Here is a 22,064-nt window from a genome sequence, read left to right as displayed (position 1 = left end):
TTCCTCTCTAGGTTTCTTCCTAGGTTTTGGCCTTTCTAGGGAGTTTTTCCTAGCCACCGTGCTTCTACACCTGCATTGCTTGCTGTTTGGGGGTTTAGGCTGGGTTTCTGTACAGCACTTTGAGATATCAGCTGATGTACGAAGGGCTATGTAAATAAATTTGATTTGATGGTCAAGAGTAGTGCACTATATAGGGAATCGGATACCATTTCAGACCTATGTCTGTGCTAGTTTAACTGTTTAGCCCACATCTATTGGGATAAATTAGGAGGCTCTGAAACCGAATGTGACGCAAAGCTCTCAGATCCCCCAGTCAGCCAGACAGACACCGGGGGTGGATGAAGTGAACATAAATGGACCACTACAAGAGCGTCCAGGTCCAACCATTAAAATGGAGGATATGGCTCTTATTTACAGCATCAGAGAGAGGGTAGAGCTCAGAATAGGACTCTAGTGGCCGTACTCTGTGTTGTAGTGTCTGAGATGTGGCCAATCAGACTGGATTAGCCTCAGCGGGGGAGTGCTCAAACCAACATCCCCAAGAACTCACATACACATGTATGTACACGCATGCACTCACGTGCGCATACACGCACCCTCATTTGCACTCAAACACACACTTACACACAGACGCACGCATACACACACGTGCACACATGCAAGGATACACGTGCACGCACACAGACACGCACACACACTGGCCTATGACCACTGCATCTCCCTATCTAGAGCACAGTCAGACATGCATTACTTTACTATTGAATCTTACAGAATAGCAGTAAATAAAGAAACAAATGATGCATCCCAATGCACAGAGCAGCATATGAAAAACATTAATGCTGCTTATCTTGTACCGTACACTAGTACCGGCCTGAATTGATGTACCGTATATTCATTGTACTCATTCATTGCCCTCTGCGTAGCCGCGCTTTTCAGCTCCAATGACTGTTCTTCCTTAACCGCATTGGCCTTTCAAGAGGGCAAAGACGGATGTACAACTCGGACTCTGAATCATGAATATTAGGGGACACTAACTGCAGCGGGCGGCAGTATGATCAAATCCAGCCTCTCACCCTCATCACATAACCAGAGCCACAGCCACAGCCACAAAGGTTGCGTAGGCTCATCGATTCCTCAGGGACTCCAGTGCTGTGTTTGCCAGTTCACTTCTTCATTAGAAAATTACCCAAGGACCATTATTCATCCAAACGGCTGTGTAACCGCCTATGATAATGCCACTGTCCTCACATCTCATCTCATCCTCCCTCTTTAATCTCACACCCCAGCCCTGAAAGCTATAAAAGAGAGAAGCCTCGCTCAGTCAAATGATCTGAAAACATCATATGCTAACTTTGGTTAGTACATTTTATTTTACTCTAATTCTATACATGTACAGTACCTTCAGAAAGTATTCACACCCCTTGACTTTTTCTACATTTTGTTGTGTTACAGCCTGAATATAAATGAATCCTGGTTGCAGTAAGGCACTAAAGTAAAAATGCAAGAAATGTGTCAAAGAAATTAACTTTAGGTCCTAAATACAAAGCAATATGTTTGGTGCAAATCCAACACAACTCACCACTGAGTACCACTCTCCATATTGTATATTCAAACATAGTGGTGGCTGCATCATGTTATGGGTATGCTTGTAATCGTTAAGGACTGGTGAGTTTTTACAAGATAAAAAATGAATGGAGAGAATGGACGAAAACCTGGTTCAGTCTGCTTTCCACCAGACACTAGGAGATGAATTCACCTTTCAACAGAACAATATCCTAAAACAAAAGGTCAAATTTACACTGGAGCTTACCAAGACGACGGTGAATGTTCCTGAGTGGCCAAGTTACAGATTTGACTTAAATATGCTTGTAAATCTATGGCAAGACCTGAAAATGGTTGTCTAGCAATGATCAACAACCAATTTGACAGAGCTAGAAGAATTTTTAAAAGTGGCAAATGATGGCAAATGTTGCACAAACCAGTTGTGGAAAGCTCTTAAGAGACTTACTCTAACATGTCTTGACTCAGGGGGTTAAATACTCATCTCATTAAGATATATAGTATTAGTGGGTTTTTTTTCATTAAATGTTTTACAAAATGTCAGAATTGTTCTTCTACTTTGACATAAGTGTATTTTGTGTAGATCGTTGACAAATAAATTCAAGAAAATCCATTTTAATCCCACTTTGTAACAACAAAATGTGGAAAAAGTCAAGGGGTATGAATACTTCCTGAAGGCACTGTATATTTATCTTTTTTTTATCTATTTATCAGTGTTGGTACTGTAGTTTCTGAAATGTTGTCTATGTGTGTATTTCCATCTCAGCGCTCTCAGCGCTTTGAAGCAGAAAAGAGCGGTTTGCATAACACTTCACATGAGTTACATATCTGGGATCCAAATGGACTGATTCACAGTGATGAGCTTCATCCTCTCAGGAACAAACAACTGACTGATCAAAGAATCTGCTGATTTACAACCGAGCCGGCCAAGTCCACGAGCTCTCTCTCACACAGCATTGGGATAGCAGACTGGCATGTCTATAGCATGCATTCTAGAGTAGTGAAGTGTGAAGAGTAGTCAACTCCCTAAGTTGGCCTTCCAACAGCCTTCCTTTACTGAGGACTAAAATGGTAGCTTTTAACTTTAAACGCCACTCATTTTGTAAGAGCACATGCTATTGTAGTCATTTTCTCAAGGTCTCCCTCATGTCATCTCTAAAAATCATACGGCAAAACGTTCCAGGTTGGCAGTGGAGCTGAGGCTCAGGCTGAATCCCCTCAGTAGTGTTAAATATGGCGAGTCACTGGATTGAAACTAACTCCTATGGTCGCAGACAGCTCGTCATTCAGGGCTTTGTTCAAAGGCAGCCAGGTGAACTTATCTGTCGGCTCCATAGCTGGGAACACTTGCACCAGAATACAGAATGCCATTCTTGAATGCCATCAAACAACCCCCCCCCCCCCCCCCCCCCCTTATAAATGATGTATTCTAAATGCATGGTTGGGCATTGTAATTAAAGACCATGGGAATGGGGTAGACATTTTAACTGAGTATGTTGTTGACTACTGTCTTGGGCCCAAATTATATTTCCTAAGACTTAAGGCTTGTACAATAGAGTGAACACAACAGACACATCAAAACTGTAAGCAACCCCGGCTGCCTTCCACCACAGAGAAATGACACAGAGGGAAAGGAAACATATTATTGATGACTCATGCAATCACTCAAATACACAGACAGACGGGGCCTTTCAGATTGGAAGACACACACAGTCATTCAACGTGCCTAACTTCATTCTTTGGCAAAAGGTGATATCAGATGTAAAAACACAGTATAGTTCTATTGTCGATGAGACACAATGATGTAAAATCATCCAACAAACATTATCGAAAAAACATTTATGATTATTTTGGTTCAGCTTCACAATAAAGAAAAACTATACAATCCGACAGACCTTTACAATGTGACAGATGTAACAAAGCTGACCGATCCATTCAAATACTAATGAGTTCCATCGTATAAATATTTTAGTATCTGTAATTAACCATGTGTTAACTTGGCCACAATATCAGATGATGACTGGTTGTGCAGAATTGATAGACAAGACTGAAGAGCAGCTAACGGTATAAACATTGTACAAGGGAACACTGTTGAAGTGCAATAGTCCATGTAATTGCCCTCGTTCAATGTTCTAGTTTAGTTGTGCCAGTCAAGTGTGGACGGCGTTTAAACAAACACTTTCATGAGTAACTTGCTTCTCTGCTTCCTTTGTTGCTTTAATCCATCCACAGTCCTCCTGTCTAAACAGTATTGGATAGAGGCTATCAATGAGCTCCATAGACTAAGCTTTTCAAAGAACGACAAAGTGCTAAAGGGTTAAATGCTGTACATGTGTGACAGATGTCAAATGAATGTATGGATGTTAAAATGTGTTCACCTCCACAACGTGAGCATTGTCTCTGTGCCATAGCTTTGGTAAGAATGCACACACACACTGCCAGTAATGGTTCCTGGGTTTATTTATGAGCCATATTTTTCTATCATGCATACCATACAAGACAGTACCATCATACAGTATACTTTGCATGATAGAAGACAGCACTTACATTACAACTACTTAGCATACAGTGCATTTGGGAAAGTATTCAGACCCCTTGACTTTTTCCACACTTTGTTGCATTACAGCCTTATTCTAAAATGGATTAAATACATCTACACACAATACCACATAATGACAAAGTGAATAAACAGGTTTAGACATGTTTGGAAGTGTATCATTTAAAAAAAACAGAAATACCTTATTTACATAAGTATTCAGACCCTTTGCTATAAGACCTTTAGTGAGCTCAGGTACATCCTGTTTCTATTGCTCATCCTTGAGAATGGTTGGAGTCCACCTGTGGTAAATTCAATTGATTGGACATGATTTGGAAAGGCATACACCTGTCTATATAAGATCCCACAGTTGACAGTGCATCTGCAGCATTGAATGTCCCCAAGAACACAGTGGCCTCCATCATTCTTAAATGGAAGAAGCTTGGAACCACCAAGACTCTTCCTAGAGCTGACCACCCGGACAAACTGAGCAACGAGGAGAGAAGAACCGTGGTTAGGGAGGTGACCAAGAACCCGGTGTTCACTCTGACAGAGCTCCAGAGTTCCTCTCTGGAGATGGGAGAACCTTCCTGTCACACCCTGACCATAGTTTGCTTTGTATGTTCTATGTTTTGTTTGGTCAGCGTGTGATCTGAGTGGGCATTCTATGTTGGATGTCTTGTTTGTCTGTTTCTGTGTTTGGGCCTGATATGGTTCTCAATCAGAGGCAGGTGTTAGTCATCGTCTCTGATTGGGGGCCATATTTAGGTAGCCTGTTTTGTGTTGGGTTTTGTGGGTGATTGTTCCTGTCTTTGTGTTTGTTACACCAGAGAGGGCTGTTTTCAGTTTTTCACGTTTCTTGTTTTTGTATATTGTTCTATTTTCATCTTTATTAAAGATGTATCAAAGTAACCTCGCTGCGTTTTGGTCCGCCTCTACTTCAACAGAAGAAAGCCGTGACACTTCCAGAAAGACAACCATCTCTGCAGCACTCCACCAATCAGGCCTTTACGGTAGAGTGGCCTGGCGGAAGACACTCCTCAGTAAAAGGAAAGATCCTTGAAAACCTGCTCCAGGAAGCACAGGACCTCAGCCTGGGGTGAAAGTTCACCTTCCAACAGGACAATGACCCTAAGCACACAGCCAAGGCAACGCAGGAGTAGCTTTCGAACAAGTCTCTGAATGTCCTTGAGCGGCCCAGCCAGAGCCCGAACTTGAACCTGATCGAGAATCTCTGGAGAGACCTGAAAATAGCTGTTCAGCGATGCTCCCCATTCAACCTGACAGAGCTTGAGAGGATCTGCATAGAAGAATGGGATAAACTCCCCAAATACAGGTGTGCCAAGCTTGTTCGTCATACCCAAGAAGACTCGAGACTGTAATTTGATCGCTGCCAAAGGTACATAAACAAAGTACTAAGTAAAGGGTCTGAATACTTCTGTAATTGTGATATACATATATATACTTTTTTTGTATATACATTTGCAAACATTTCTAAAAACCTGTTTTAGAATAAGGCTGTAATGTAACAAAATGGGGAAAAGGTGAAGTGGTCTAAATACTTTTCGAATGCACTGTACTTTGAATCCCACACATCACTGTAGTCTTGGGGATAAGACATCGCAGGTTGGCATTTATTGGGATGACTCATACTGGAAGCAGCTCTGCAGGCTAGTGACTAGCTGGCACATCCACAAAGTCTTAAAATCAGATTTTAAACCTAACCCTAACATTAACCATACTGCTAACCTTATGCCTTAACCTTAAATTAAAACCAATTTTTACGATAGGCTATGTAGCCAATTTTGACTTAGCAGCTGGCCCATCTAGTGGAAATCGCTCAGCTCTGCCTCCAGGACAAAACTCATCCCAATAAATGCCAACCTGCCCCAAAAAATAGGCCATAAAACATATCATGTGCTAATCTGTATGGATTACTAGTCAGTGAATGGGAATCGCATATTGTTTCTACTAGCCTATGTGGGCCATAGATGTCGGTCAGTCACACTACACGATATATCATATATGTACTAAAATGAGTATTAGTTGAGAAAGATTGCATAAAGGGAGAATGATAACAGTCTAAATTCCTGGATTCTGCCCTCAATTACCGACCAAGTCTCAGTAAATCTTGGGATGATGAAGCACATTTCAAAAACAATGAGTGAAAAATGATGATGAAGGATGTAAAACGAAGAAGAAAATGGATGATCGTTGGACAATACTGTCCTACTAACACAATCAGCAAGTCCCCGTAGCCTACCCAAAAAGCTTCTAACTGCTGTCAGAAACCCCTTATAGCTTAATTCACTAAAGAGTAACGGACATCACAATGTCACATCTTTACCATCAAATACTAGATAAGCCTGAAAAGTTAACTCGAGAAACCTGAAGCCAATAGATACATAAGCCTAATGTATACTGTGCATTTGTGAGAAGGAAATATAATATGTTGGACATGGACCCCTAGCGCAACCTTTGCCTGAGCTCAATTGGAAGTAAAGCGAATAACACATCTCTTAATCTCTCAGTGAAGTAGCTACTTTAAGTAGTTGAGAAGACAATGCAATGGAAAATAGAATTGAACTATTCTCATTCATGCTCTTTCATTGGTAAGGAGATGTGCCTGGCATTTTGTGTAGTAGACATGAAAGACAGATTCAGTGAATAAGAGATAGAAATACGTAAATAAATGCTGGATTACTTTGTCATTCTTTGCTCGGCTTGATTTTGATTCCAGACAAGGAATTCAGGGTCGTACCTATCAGGAGACAGGCAGAAAGAAAAAAAAGGTAGGTGGGTGTCTCGCACAAAGGAGCTTGACAAGAATAAAATAATACTCATTTGACTGTCTTTCTTTCTCAACACTTTTCATATTACACACTTGCACTGGATTCAGAACATGCACTATGATGATTTGATTGTGGTCGATGGGAGTCCATTAAGGAGGGGGTCTTACAAAAATCAAGAAATGTGAGGATCAATAGCAGAGGTGCATAAAGATGGCAGCCCCATGCACTTACCACACATTCCTTGTATTGCTAAATTCACCGTATTGTACATTTCCCCCTGTTACTCTTTTTTGTGTATAGTCATTAGCACAGCGTACATGATCCCAATGTTAGCTTTAAGCTGCCGGCAATTTGAAAAAACTAAAAAGTAGATTGTGCTGATTTATTGGCACATTGAATGATGTCACACGCTGTAGTTTAAAAACTAGGAGGATGATGCTAAAATAATGACGTAATTTCTTAATTTTGACATCTTCCTGCACATTCACCATTGTCTATCAGCTAGACCAATTAAGGGTTGTTCAGTCATCAGAACCATTATCATGGTTTGTGGAGAGACCCGTTCTAGCAATCGTATTATCGTCTTACTTACATCTGGATAGATGTTTTACGAATAAGCTTTCCTATGGTTTAGGATTCTCTGCTAAATAGTGACATTGATTATACCCTGCAAACAACCATTGACCATTCGGAAAGTTGTAGCCCTTTCCTGCAGTCAAATGACCAAATCACCCTCTCATGGACTCATGGGTGGAATGTTACTCATATTTTTCATAATTTTATAATTAATAAACTATCATTTTTGTATCATGATTTTTTTATCCGGTGTTTCTATGTAAAACGGTTTTGTTATATTTCAGTCTTTTGTGATGTATATAAAGTGTAATATTGGGATGCAAACTCAAAATTGAATAAATTTCAACACTACACTGAGTATACAAAACTTTAAGGATACCTGCTCTTTCCATGACGTAGACTGACCAGGTGAAAGCCATGATCCCTTATTGATGTCACTTGTTAAATCCACTTCAATCAGTGTAGGGATTTTTAAGCGATGAGACAATTGAGACATGGATTGTGTATGCGTGCCATTCAGAGGGTGAATGGGCAAGACAAAAGATCGAAGTGCCTTTGAACGAGGTAAAGGCGCACCGGTTTGCCAGGCACACCGGTTTGTGTCAAGAACTGCAACGCTGCTGGGTTTTTCATGCTCAACAGTTTCCAGTGTGTATCAAGAATGGTCCACCTCCCAAAGGACATCCAGCCAACTTGACACAACTGTGGGAAGCATTGGAGTCAACATGGGCCAGCATCCCTGTTGAACGCTTTCGACACCTTGTAGAGTCCCTGCCCTCAAGATCAAGGAAGGTGTTCCTAATGTTTGGTATAGTCAGTGTATTTCTGACATGGTACAGGCGTCTTATTTTTTTAAGCCCATAACCATGTGTGTGAGGTGCATACTATTGTTTCCAAGTATATTTGTTTAAGACTACCAAAAAACACTCTGTGTGACCCTGATTTAGCCCACTGCAGTAAAAGGTTTTAACTTACAGATACATGCAACTGCCAAAATAAAGGAGTAAATGAGGGATACAATGTACTGTATATTGAAAACAGGTACTTCCACACAAGTGTGGTTCCTGAGTTAATTAAGCAATTAACATCCCATCATGCTTAGGGTCTTGTATAAAAATGCCCAGTGGCCATTATACACACACCCATTATTTTGGCTACCATGAAAGAGGGGTCTCAAAGGACCATAGGGGGTTTAAAGAGTGTGTGTGTGTGTGTGTGTGTGCATGTATGTGTGTGTGTGTGCGCATGTATGTGTGTGTCTCAGTCACCAGATCTCAACTCAGTTGAACACTTATGGGAGATACTGGAGCAGCGCCTGAGACAATGTTTCCCACCAACATCAACAAAACACCAAATTATGGAATTTCTCATTGAATAATGGTGCCACATCCCTCCAATAGAGTTCTAGCCACTTGTAGAATGTATGCCATGGCTCATTGTAGCTCTTCTGGCGGTTTGTGGTGGCCCAACGCCCTATTAAGACCCTATATATGTGTTTCCTTTATTTTGGCAGTTACCTGTACATAGTCAACCAAATATAACATCCTTAATTGTGGTTAAGTATTTGTTGAGTAAAATGTTGTTTCGCTTGCCGATTTTGAACATTATTCATTAAAACACAATCAATTTCTGTAATTTCATTGCTTCGCTATGCACAATACTGGCCTAGTTTTTCCACAATGAACTGAAATGAGGAAAGATTGGAGAACTGTTTTGGTGAGACCCACCCTTTAACAATAATGAATATGAAGTAACCAAATAAAAGAGAAGACCTTCACATTTGGAGATTACTGTAATTGACTGTGCATGTTGTAAAGTTGGTTGCAGCCAGTCTATGCAATGCATCATCACAAGTAAATCCACTGAAAGAGTGTGCAAACGCCAACATAATGGCAGAGCTACGGCAGAAAGGTGGAAAAGGAAAGAAACTAAAATAAACAAACAGTACAGGGATGGTGAATGAAGAAAACTAAACAGGATAAATCAGTAATGAAATTGTAGAGAATGCAAACACAGATTCTTGTGTTCCTGTTTTCTAGGATAACTCTTTAATTGGTGTGTATTCCTAGTGATTAAACATGTTGTTGTTACTGGCATTGACAGTACGGTTTTTGTGTTTGCTCTAAAGGAATACACTCCTTGATCAGACCCAAACAAAAGCAACTCTGATAGTACAGCAATACAGCCATACAGCTTATGAATCAAGGCACTCCCAGTGAAACACTTTATGACACACACACACACGCACTCACACACTCACTCACACACACATAAACGTTTCAACGACACAATGTGAAGGGAGAAGGTAAGGTTTAACACAAGCTTCATGTGCCCTCCAAATAACAGTGGTGGTGTCATTCAAGGCATAGTGGTACCGACAGGACTTCAAATCAAACTGAGGAGATATTGGGAGGCAGTGATGTGTTGTGGACGTGTGTTCCATACTCAGTGGCCTGACTGAAAGAGAAGTGTGTTTTAAAACGGCAGTACTATAGCGGCACTTACCTGGGATCCTTCTGGATACTGTCCACAGAAGGTGAGCGGGCCAGTGCGGCCTCCGGGGGAAGGGCGGGGCCAGACTTGCTGTAGGGAGACTCGGTAGACGGGCAGAACTGGAGAGTGCGGTACGGGTTGGAGTAGTCCGCAGCAGAGGCAGTGGCAAAGCTGCTTCTCTGGTATGGCAAAGTGCCTGAGGCGTTCTGGCTGCCTGTACGCTGCAAGGGGGTGGAGTCAACACCAGGGGAAGACGGGGCTATGGTAGGAGGGAAGTAGGGACAGAGCAGAAAGTTCAGGACCTGTTCACAAAACTGGTTTACGGGGTCTAGGCAGAGGAATGAGTAAGAACACACAGTGAGAAGAGAAACAGAACAGCCAACCACCAGACAAAGAAGAGGAGGGGAACAAGAAGGCAAAAGCAAAGTCAAAAGAAGGCCAAAAAGGATAATTTAATTTAATTAATTTCAATACTTCCCAGCAGCCTCTACTAAGAAACTATAATATAGACAGAAAACCAGAAAAATAAAAAAGTGTCTGGAAAAACGCAAATGTATGTGTCTGGAAAAAATGCTAACTTTCAGGACAGTTATCTTATATGAATTATGACGAAGGAATGCACCAAATGTCACTTTGTCAAATTAAAGTTAGTGCTTTGTCAAATTAACCCATAATTGACAAAATGGCCATGACAAGAAGTGGGCATTCTGTAGATAGATGACTATTCACTCTAACACAACCCAACTGATTGATCTCTCTCAGAATATTGAAAAGGCTTTGGTCAGCAGTTCACTGTGAAAAGTTTTTTTTGTGTGTGTGTGTTTTCATAATCTACCTGAGTGCCATGAACATGACCTTGAACACAGAACACTTTAATTTCCAGACAGTATTATGTTGTTAAAAATCAATGTCAGAAGGATTCATTGGGGACAGTGATTAATATCAAAGTCCAAGGATGGCCTCTGATAACTAAGTTTGTCTGTGAAGACTTTGCTTTTTAAGAAAATCAATGACAGGTACTAGCTGAAAATAATCTATAAGGGCCTACATAAGACACTCCTCTTACATAAATGTAATTCAATGCTATTTTGAACATATACATATTTGGGAAAAATAGCTTGAGCAAAGCCTTGGGTTGAAACACTATTCTCTCACGTATTGCCATGCACCTTGATGTATCTCTAAAGCACTTGAACTGTGAGTCCAGTCTGAAAGCATGCACTACCGTGCTGCGCTGCACGCATTGGCAGAGATGCTTCTACTGATAATCCTGACCATGTAGGTAGAAGGCCTCTATCTCTGAGGAGCACTGCCTGCCTGCCTGCCTGCCTGCCTGCCTGCCTGCCTGCCTGCCTGCCTGCCTGCCTGCCTGCCTGCCTGCCTGCAGACAGTGTGAGAGGTGAATAGAGTTACAGTGTAGCAGCTTGTACATGACTCCCTCCACCCTAAGAGCCATGACCTCGGCTCCACACATTGAAACTTTCCACATGAGCAGCTCGTAGTTGTACTATAGTCGGACAAATGGAATATCAGACCAATTCACATTGGATGAATGTTGTATGAGGGTTGGAAATTTATATAATCACAGAAACAAATGGTGTCTCATCTCAATTTGTTATGTGATATTTTATGTTAGTTATGTATTTGATGTTGATGCAACGTTTTTTGGACAACCAAATTAGCAAAAAACAACATTAAACCACTAGATGCAACATTTTGCCCAGATGGTTGCCTGAAGGGGGTGACAGGTAGCCTAGAGGTTAGAGCGTTGGGCCAGTCGTTCTGCCCCTGAACAAAGCAGTTAACCCTGTTCCCCGGTAGGCTGTCATTGTAAAATAAGAATTTGTTCTTAACTGACTTGCCTAGTTAAATAAAGATAAAAAATAAAATAAAAGATTAGGTTGAGTATGAGCAGAGGATGGATACAGTACTGTACAGAAGGCTGTGAGGATATGAGCCAACAGCCTTCATGCACAATCTGTACCATCTCAACCCATGCTCAATGAAACACCAGTAAGAATCACAGTATTCCCTCAGGTCTTTCATAATTTACTAGCCTGCAGTCTTTACAAACAGGAAGCAAGATTGTAACTCCAATTCCCTAGCCGTTAGGAAACTACAAAGCTTTTCAGATCGTATAGTAGGATTTCATCATATGCAGTGACGTGAGGCGGAATTTCTGTGGAGGGGATACACATGCTCATTAAAGAAAGCATTAGGCTAAATACTGTGGAATGCATTTGACCATGGTGGGTGCCTCCAACTCAGTTTTCAACGCTTGAGTTTAAATTCTGCGGGAATAATTTAGATTTATTTCTGTCTAATATCTAATTATCTAATGTTATGTGATTGTGATTGCTATCAAGATACTAATCGGATTTGCATAACTGAACTGAAAAATTGAGATAAACGATCTGATGGAGTGATAAAAACGCTAATGTTGTTTTTGATCATTATTAGCGTTATTTGCAGGAAAACCACAGTTTAAAGGCCCACCTAAGTTCCACCTGAATAATAAGCTAAATGTGGGGCATTGACTGTTGATATACCTGCTTCCTTACCTTTTGGGCTTGCTGTGTTCGCTTAATTCCCATCTAATTCTGACATTATACAATGTATCGTTGCTTTAAGTAAATTCTCCCTATCAAGGACTAATCAAGTGCTGACACAGAACTTCAAAGAACCAATAAAATAGAAGTATCTACTGAGAACGCATTTGGCTCTTGAACCTCTCATTGAATGATAACCCTCTGAAACCAACAGTGGGATATTAACATTTAGTTGGCTAAAAGAAGTAGGTGAGCCTGACAAAAGCCTAGTCAAATATAAGGGGATGCCCAGCGCAGTAGGGCAGGGGTTCTGGACCATCTGACTCACCCTGGTTCTGATTGAGACTCCTGATAGAAGGCTTCTGGTAGACCCTGTCCTCATAGATGGGGTCAATGTGGTGCTCAGGAGACTGGAGAGGTCGCAGCTCGGAGCCCAGGTGACTGTGCTGGCTGCTATAAGAGCCCCTGGATCCTGAACACCACAACAAAAACATAGGAAACATCACTAAGTGGTTCCAAACCACAGGAGGCTAGTGGCACCTTAATTGGGGAAGACGGGCTCATAGTAATGGCTGGAACAGAATAAATAGAATGGTATTGAACACATAAAACCAGCAGCCTCCTGTGTTCCAAACATGGTTAATAATATCTAGTATTATCAAGTCCATTAACTACAGCATTTAGAGTCATTTGAGAAAACATATATAAATAAAAGACTGCTGAGCCCATAGAAAAAACACACATTTTTAGACATGATATATACACCGAGTGTACAAAACACTATGAACACCTGCTCTTTCCATGACATAGACTGGTCACGTGAATCCAGGTGAAAGCTATGATCCCTTATTGATGTCACTTGTTAAACTCAGTATTAGGAAAGTGTTTTTAATGTTTTGTATATAAAGACAGTTTATCTCTGTCTGAGCCTGTGCACCCACCTGCCAGGCTGCCAGGCCTCCCGAGGGTGGCGTTTGCATACAGCTCGTGGGAGATCTTGTACTGGTCCGAGGAGTGCTGCATGCGCTTGGTGGGGGACAGGGTAGCGTAGTTACCCACGGTAGAGCTGAATTGATGGAGTGGGGATGAGCCCGAGGCGTTGCCTGAAGAAGCCATGTGCAGCGGGGAAGTGGAGGACAGCCCAGCAGACCCAACTACCATGTTTATGGGGGAGCTGGTGCTGTAGGACTTGGCCAGCCGGCTGGGGGACTGCTTGGGCGAGGAGACCCGCTGCAGGGTGGCGTAGCTGGGCATGTCAGAGGCAGAGCCCAGGCGCTGAAGCTTGGTGGGAGAGCCCACAGCCTGCATGGAGTGGGGGGAGCTCACACGTTGGGCAGGCAGGGTGGAGCAAGAGTAGTACATGGAAGGAGTTGGCGGGGCGTCAGGCATGTGAAAGGCGCTGCCATGGCCCTGGGCAAACGACTCTCTGGACTGGGAGGAGTCTACACTGGCAGCTAGCTGGGCCGCACGGCTAGACGTCACCTGGAGAACCACAGAAAGAACCTTAGATCTTACACCTACATCACATGCCATATTGAAATCCAGACTATACAGCAAAGAGGCTATTATCATTGACAGACGCAATATAGGAGCCCGTTACAAATGGCACTCTATTCCTTAGTCCACTACTTTTGACCAGGGCTCTAAGTCTCACCCACCTGGTTGTAACTGTGGACTGCCCCTCCCACCTGGCCACTGCGGGGCAGGGCCTCTAGTGCCTGGTTGCTGAGGTAACCGGCTGGGTAAGAGAGTGAACCATCCTGATTGTTGAGCTGTAGTGCACTCTGGGATAGCAGGCCTTGTCCTGTTTAGGGCAGAGAGAATAGTGGAGCTGAAATATTGCGACAACCTCTTACCCTCTGTCTCTATATCCCCCACACTCTCTTTTACCAGTCTCTCTCCCAGTCTCTTATATGACGTCTGAGGGTTGAATGTTGATGTACTGTAGGGTCTTTCAAATTCAAATACTTTCTCTCCACCTACCTTTCTACCGAAATACCTCTCTCTCTCTCTCTCTCTCAGACCCAGAAATGGAGAGAGTAAGGGCATGCATAATGGATCAGGAGGAACTGGGAGTTACTGAGCACAAGTGGTGCAGAATGAGGCCAAAAATAAAGGTTAGCCTTCAATTAGTAACACTAACGTCAGCATTTTATTTTCATAGACCTATATTTTTATTACATCAGCAATAGGATTCAGTATATTATATTTTGTATAAAAGACACAGTTCTAAATCAAAATAGAATTACTGCACACACAAAAGCAAATCAAATGTACAGTATAGTAGTATACTATTTTCCGCGATTTAGCTGTGAGTCACTAAGTAAAATGCTGTGAACCTGTTTCAGTGTGATCCGTTTCAGTGCTCTACACTGCTCACAGGTCTGTAAGACTTCCTCCCTTGACTGCCTTCACACCTTCCTCTGCTTTTAGTCTCACATCCATGTTGTTCTGGCAACACCGACCTCATTTTCACATTAGCGTGGAGTCACTGGCAACTTGTGCCCAATAACTGCCTCTGGCACACACACACACACACACACACACACACAGTATGAAAATGACCACGGAAATGTTTCTGCGACCACTTCGGGCTGTTAAGTTATTGGGTATTTCCTAAATACATAATCATGTCAATGGTAGTGAATCTTTGGGAGAGGATTTCAGGAAGGAAAGTGAATATTGCAGGAGCTTTCATAGAAGAGTTCATTTGTGGTGTGTGTGGTAGAGTCAAGTAGTCTAGCAGACCAGAGGAATATCCCTGGGGTGGTGATCGCTCTGGGTGCCTGAAATATACAGGGAGGGGCTCCTTTATTCATCTAGTCTACGACCTGCATTCTGTATCAAAACATTTCAATATTTCATCAAGATGCTATTTTTAGCCTCACTACTCGAGAGGGGAGTAAGATGGGTGTGCTGTGCACATATGTGTGCAAACACAGTCTATGAGACGTGCACATGCACGTACGTACACACACAAACGTGCCAAAACACACACACTGGGCATAAACTAGTATTATCTGAAAATGTTCTCCCTTCCTAGCCCCAAAACTCCCTGCACTTTTCAACAGATTGAATATGAACGCAATTTATTTTGCGGTGGCTGATTTGAAAGCGTGTTCCTCGTACACATGTGTTCTCTGTTATGCCCGAAGGAAGCCGCTGACACCTCGGCGAGACATCATTTCCATATCAAACCCTTGACATATACTGAATCTATCCTGACAGATAATACTCTCTCAGTGGCTCTTAGTGGAAAGATGAAGATCATTGCTTGGATCAAATGAAGTGAGGGCATTTGGGTTCAAAAGAGAAAGGAAAACAACTGTTTCGAATGCAGAAGGCAGGGGTGATAAGAGACAAACACCTGCGGTATATAGTTCCTGATTGAAACAGTCATTGATATCACTCTGGGCTCTACAAAAGAGACCTATCACCTAGCATTTCTGTATCTAGGCGATTCCATACAGATAATTCTTGGCATTTTTCTTGACATTTATTTTGAATATTGATAAGCATAATCAGTTCTAAACATGTCTAAGTTTTAAAAAAAAAGAGTGTTGCAGTCAACTTAGCTTTCATTTGGCACATGTCAAGCTATTTGTCTATTTCTAGTGAATTTGAAAATATCTTAACTATAGTAAGGATACGATGTAATTCAACAATGAAATCAAATCACTTTATTCACAATGTTTCTGCTGCTTTAAAAGGTACTAAACAATATACCTAAAAGTAAGTTAAAAAAAAGAAAAAAGAATCTGCACTGCATAAGGTCCTTACTGTCGCCTGCGGAGAATTCCTGGGAGTCAAGTATCCCAGATTCCTGGAGTGACCTAATGCAGGAGTCCACCAGCTCCAAGCCGGTCGTCAGTTCTTCCTCAATGTCCTTCTGTCCGTCTGTGGAGACACAGAAATGAATAGAGAAGCAGGATTAGTGTTCAGTTACCTTAAAAAGAGGCAAGACTTTACTACAGACACACTCTGACGGCCAGGTGGTGGTGACCATGCTAGATAAGCAAAAAGCTCTTGACTAAACACTGAAATGTGTCTCTGCCGTGCCGTACCTTCTCCTTGACTATCTGTTCGTCCTTACCTACAGTAACTGACATACTTGTCCTCTGTCTAGTGTCATCAGTACGGCAAACAGTGCCAAGGGGTTAAAGCCTTACACAAGAGGTTTAAGATCAGGATTAATCTCTCATCTAAGGCTGAGGCTACTGGCAGCAGACACTTAGTCCTCTACCCTATTAGAGTCATGATGATGATTACTGGTGTTTTAACTCAGGGATAATTCTGTTTGTGCAACATTTTTATAATCTCATCCAAAACATCAGTGGAACTTCCCCTGAGTCGGTGACTAAGGAGAAGCAGGAGCAGTAGAATTCTGAACATGACATAAATCTTTGACCACCGCCGCTTCAATGATCAAATCCTAGACTACCTGTGTTTGATACTTTAGAAGACAAAGGTGTGTTCTGTCATTCATACTTTGCTCTAAGCCCATCAATATAGTCTCAACTAGATGTGCAAATTTTTACACCGGACTGACAAGACAGAACAGCAACAAAGCTGTGTCTATCTGACAAATGATGACAGCTGTCCACACCTAGGAGCTAGGCATGGTCCACTCCACTCTACTCACAAGATACACCTATCATTTCAAAGTATGCAACTCAACTGAGGTTGTCGCGTGCTCTGTGACATAACACAGAACTACATGCATGGAATGTAAAATGTACCTACCTTGGTTATTCCAGCGAAACTTATCATCCGCTGAACTGAAAGAAAGAAGGAAACAGAGCATGGTCAGAATAGAAAAACAGCAAACCATCTTCCTCTGCCGTAGCATCTTAATGGCCCAGCCTTGAGCATTACCTGGTGACTGGGACATTTTCATAAAAAAAAAAATCTCCATGAATTCAGTACACATCCACATGAACTCACAGTAACTGTAATATATGTGTACATCGCAATGAGAATTCCCTGTTAGAGACAGAGAGGGAGGATAAGGTTTGGGTGAGATGCCGCTACAGTAACACTTGGCTCTGTCCCCAGTCTGTATATCCGTGTGGCATCACTAGGTTACAGTGTCGTAGAGCAGAGATTACTGGGAGTGGGGCTGACTGTAGGGATCCTTTCCTCCTTTAGAATGGTCAACATGGTGTATTCTGTCAGAGTAGCCCAGCCAGCCAGTGCAGCACTAAGTGTGAACGGGGTCTCCCTCCAGGGGGGAGGGGAGTGGGTTACACAACACGTGGTCTTGGGAGGAGAAGCTTTCAAAGCCGCCACTGCCACCCTCGCTCCTCTCCCCCATTGCCGACCACCCCTTCCTATTCCTGTTTCCCCACAGAGACGCCACCCACCCCTCCCCGACACACCGTAGAAAAAAATCATCCCGGCACTTCATCACAAGGTACTGTGTGCCTCTACTGCCCCTCTTCCCATGGGCCATGGGATGGGTGACACATATTAACAATGTAACCATGAAAACACCACCTACAAGAGCAAGGCAAGGTCACGCAAGACTAAATTAACACATAACAATAATGAAATACAACTCACTGCTGTTTATGGAGACCTTCAGTATTGTCTGTAATGATTCTGCCAGCATTTTGAGGTTACAGACAGGGGTGTTTCATTTTATGTAGGCTACATTTCTAATTCTACATGAGTGGATGCCTTATCTGATTTGTAAAATGGCTCCACACTGAGAAATCAACTGGCTTCCCTCTTATCAGAGCAGAGATGTAGCACTCACTTCTGTCATCATGAAGTGCTTTGAGAGGCTAGTTAAGGATGATATCACCTCCACCTTACCCGACACCCTAGACCCACTTCAATTTACTTACCGCCCCAACAGAGCCACAGATGATGTAATCGCCATCGCACTGCACACTGCCCTATCCCATCTGGACAAGAGGAATACCTACAGTGGGGAGAACAAGTATTTGATACACTGCTGATTTTGCAGGTTTTCCTACTTACAAAGCATGTAGAGGTCTGTCATTTTTATCATAGGTACACTTCAACTGTGAGAGACGGAATCTAAAACAAAAATCCCGAAAATCACATTGTATGATTTTTAAGTAATTAATTTGCATTTTATTGCATGACATAACTATTTGACACATCAGAAAAGCAGAACTTAATATTTGGTACAGAAATCTTTGTTTGCAATTACAGAGATCATACGTTTCCTGTAGTTCTTGACCAGGTTTGCACACACTGCAGCAGAGATTTTGGTCCACTCCTCCATCAGACCTTCTCCAGATCCTTCAGGTTTCGGGGCTGTCGCTGGGCAATACGTACTTTCAGCTCCCTCCAAAGATTTTCTATTGGGTTTATGTCTGGAGACTGGCGATGCCACTCCAGGACCTTGAGATGCTTCTTACGGAGCCGCTACTTAGTTGCCCTGGCTGTGTGTTTCGGGTCGTTGTCATGCTGGAAGGCCCAGCCACGACCTATCTTCAATGCTCTTACTGAGGGAAGGAGGTTGTTGGCCAAGATCTCGCGATACATGGCCCCATCCATTCTTGGAGTTGAACTCATCCTTCTTCTTCCTCCAAACACAGCAAGTGGAGTTTAGACCAAAAAGCTCTATTTTTGTCTCATCAGACCACATGACCTTCTCCCATTCCTCCTCTGGATCATCCAGATGGTCATTGGCAAACTTCAGACGGGCCTGGACATGCGCTGGCTTGAGCAGGGGGACCTTGCGTGCGCTTCAGGATTTTAATCCATGACGGCGTAGTGTGTTACTAATGGTTTTCTTTGAGACTGTGGTCCCAGCTCTCTTCTGGTCATTGACCAGGTCCTGCCGTATAGTTCTGGGCTGATCCCTCACCTTCCTCATGATCATTGATGCCCCACGAGGTGAGATCTTGCATGGAGCCCCAGACCGAGGGTGATTGACCGTCATCTTGAACTTCTTCCATTTTCTAATAATTGCTGCTTGCCTATCGTCCTGTAGCCCATCCCAGCCTTGTGCAGGTCTACAATTTAACCCTGATGTCCTTACAGAGCTCTCTGGTCTTGGCCATTGTGGAGAGGTTGGAGTCTGTTTGATTGAGTGTGTGGACAGGTGTATTTTATACAGGTAACGAGTTCAAACAGGTGCAGTTGGTACAGGTAATGAATGGAGAACAGGAGGACTTCTTAAAGAAAAACTAACAGGTCTGTGAGAGCCGGAATTCTTACTGGTTGGTGGGTGATCAAATACTTATGTCATGCAATAAAATGCAAATTAATTACTTAAAAATCATACAATGTGAATTTCTGGATTTTAGTTTTAGATTCCGTCTCTCGCAGTTGAAGTGTACCTATGATAAAAATGACAGACCTCTACATGCTTTGTAAGTAGGAAAACCTGCAAAATCGGCAGTGCATCAAATACTTGTTCTCCCCACTGTATGTAAGAATGCTGTTCATTGACTATAGCTCAGCATTCAACACCATAGTACCCTCCAAGCTCATCATTAAGCTAGGGGGCCCTGGGTCTGAACCTTGCCCTGTGCAACTGGGTCCTAGACTTCCTGTAGGGCTGTCCCCAGGTGGTGAAGGTAGGAAACAACACCTAAACTTCGCTGATCCTCAAAACAGGGGCCCCACAAGGGTGCGTGCTTAGCCACATCCTGTACTCACTGTTCACCCATGACTGCGTGGCCACGCACTTCTCCCACTCAATCATCAAGTTTGCAGACGACACAACAGTAGTACGCCTGATTACCAACAGTGACGAGAAAGCCTACAGGGAGGATGTAAGGGCCCTGGCGGAGTGGTGCCAGGAAGATAACCTCTTCCTCAATGTTGGAAAAACGAAGGAGCTGATTGTGAACTTCAGGAAACAGCAGAGGGAGCACGCCCCTATCCACATTGACGAGACCGCAGTGTGGAGAAGGTGGAAAGCTTCAAGTTCTTCGGCGTGCACATCATTGACAATCTGAAAGGGTCAACCCACACAGACAGTGTGGTGAAGAAGGCACAACAGCACTTCTTCAACCTCAGGAGGCTGAAGACATTCGGCTTGGCCCCTAAGGCCCTCACAAACTTTTACAGATGCACAATTCAAAGCATCCTGTCGGGCTGTATCGACGCCTGGTACGGCAACTGCACCGCCTGCAACCGCAGGGCTCTCCAGAAGGTGGTGCGGTCTGCCCAACGCATCACCGAGGGCAAACTGCCTGCTCTCCAGGACATATACAGCACACGATGTCACAGGAAGGTCAAAAAGATCATCAAGGACATCAACCACCCGAGCCACGGCCTCCTAATAATAATTCCAGGGGGCAGACAGCAGGGGTTCAAACTGTAGAACCCAGTTCCTACATTTGTATATAAAAATTGTTTTTATCAAACAAAACTATGCTACATTTTAACTCTGGGACCCACAGGATGACAAATCAGAGCAAGATTACTGCATGTAAGTACATTATTTACCTTCAGAGGAGAACGTATCAAACCAGTTACCATGATAAAAGTTTTTTGTTGTTGTGCATTCTCGTCAAACAATAGCATGGTATTTTTCCACTGTAATAGCTCCTGAGAATTTGACAGTGCAGTTAGATTAACAAGAATTTCAACTATCTTCCCATATAAGACATGTCTATGTCCTCGAAATGTTGTTTCTTACAACGTCATAATAATCACATTACACGTTAGCTCAACTGTCCCGAAGAGGGGGAGGACACCGATCCCGTAGAGGTTAAGGAGGAAAATGGCACCTTTGCAGACAGAATTTAGTATGTTTTATGTATGAGCCGGTCTGTGGGTGAAACGAGTGTATTACTGTCTGAATACATTAAAGTAGGACGTAAGATGACAAATAACATAAAAGGAATAATAGTGCCACCCTGCGGCCGGTTGGGCTTCCAGCCAGCAGCCTTAATCATTTACATAGGCCAGTATGTTGATGTAGTCGCTAAACCGGGGCCGTCATATGGAGCAGGTTGGCATTTATTGGGATGGCTGATAATATGCGTAAAGGTAATGATTAAAATATTCCACCCTGAAACCATATAATTGCATGAAATTTATTAGAATCAGAAAACTATAATCTGATGATTTGTGTAGTTTTAGTCAGAATTAGAACAAGGACCTTTTGTTCCTTTTTAGTGTGTAAGCAGGGTGCAAATGTGAAACAAATGATAAGAGGAGCTATCGACAGACAAGTTGTACTACTGTGTTCCTTACAGAACATTCTGTCTCCACGCGTGGAGGGGAGAAACCTTTAGGCTTGCTGAAAATTATGAAACATGTTGCAGATTAAAGAAACAATGTATCTGTGTAGTGGAAAAACACAGACTGTCTGAGCAAGGCGTAGCTTAAGATTTGAACTTGTTTGTGTGTGTTATAAAGACTGTGTTTGCATTTTTTATTTTAGAACGTTCTCGTAAATTAACTGTACTAACCTTTTGCATAAGTTAAGTCTTTGCCTAATTATTATTAAACCCATGGTCTTACAAACCTCAGGGATTGGTCAAAGCTATTGATTGTTAGTTATTATCATTGTGATTGAAAATTCTCCTGACAATGACTCATGTACAGGAGGCAGCTCTGCAG

The 22,064-nt window shown here is 42.6% G+C and overlaps 1 protein-coding gene across 25 annotated transcripts in view; it reads right to left on the bottom strand.

Annotated features, from left to right (window-relative positions):
* The window catches only part of ctnnd2b (catenin delta 2b), a 107,463-nt gene that overhangs the window by 44,734 nt on the left and 40,665 nt on the right, over positions 1–22,064 (bottom strand). For 7 of the 25 annotated variants that reach the window (XM_090225589.1, XM_021589394.3, XM_090225590.1 and 4 more), the window contains 7 exons: positions 17,250–17,284; positions 16,287–16,403; positions 14,165–14,310; positions 13,448–13,988; positions 12,835–12,978; positions 9,970–10,216; positions 6,801–6,857 (listed from right to left, as the gene is read on the bottom strand). In XM_090225589.1, coding sequence (XP_090081715.1) covers positions 6,801–6,857; positions 9,970–10,216; positions 12,835–12,978; positions 13,448–13,988; positions 14,165–14,310; positions 16,287–16,403; positions 17,250–17,284 — 1,287 coding nt within the window. Of the gene's footprint in view, positions 1–6,800; positions 6,858–9,969; positions 10,286–12,834; positions 12,979–13,447; positions 13,989–14,164; positions 14,311–16,286; positions 16,404–17,249; positions 17,285–18,355; positions 18,429–22,064 lie in introns of those variants that run through there. The other 18 variants (XM_090225593.1, XM_090225592.1, XM_090225595.1 and 15 more) reach the window with 5 other exon arrangements.

This window comes from Oncorhynchus mykiss, chromosome 28 (genome assembly GCF_057628025.1).
Source record: "Oncorhynchus mykiss isolate SJ-2025 chromosome 28, ASM5762802v1, whole genome shotgun sequence".
NCBI lineage: Eukaryota > Metazoa > Chordata > Actinopteri > Salmoniformes > Salmonidae > Oncorhynchus > Oncorhynchus mykiss.
Note: the sequence above shows the minus strand (reverse complement) of the source record. Positions and strands in the feature narration are given on the sequence as shown.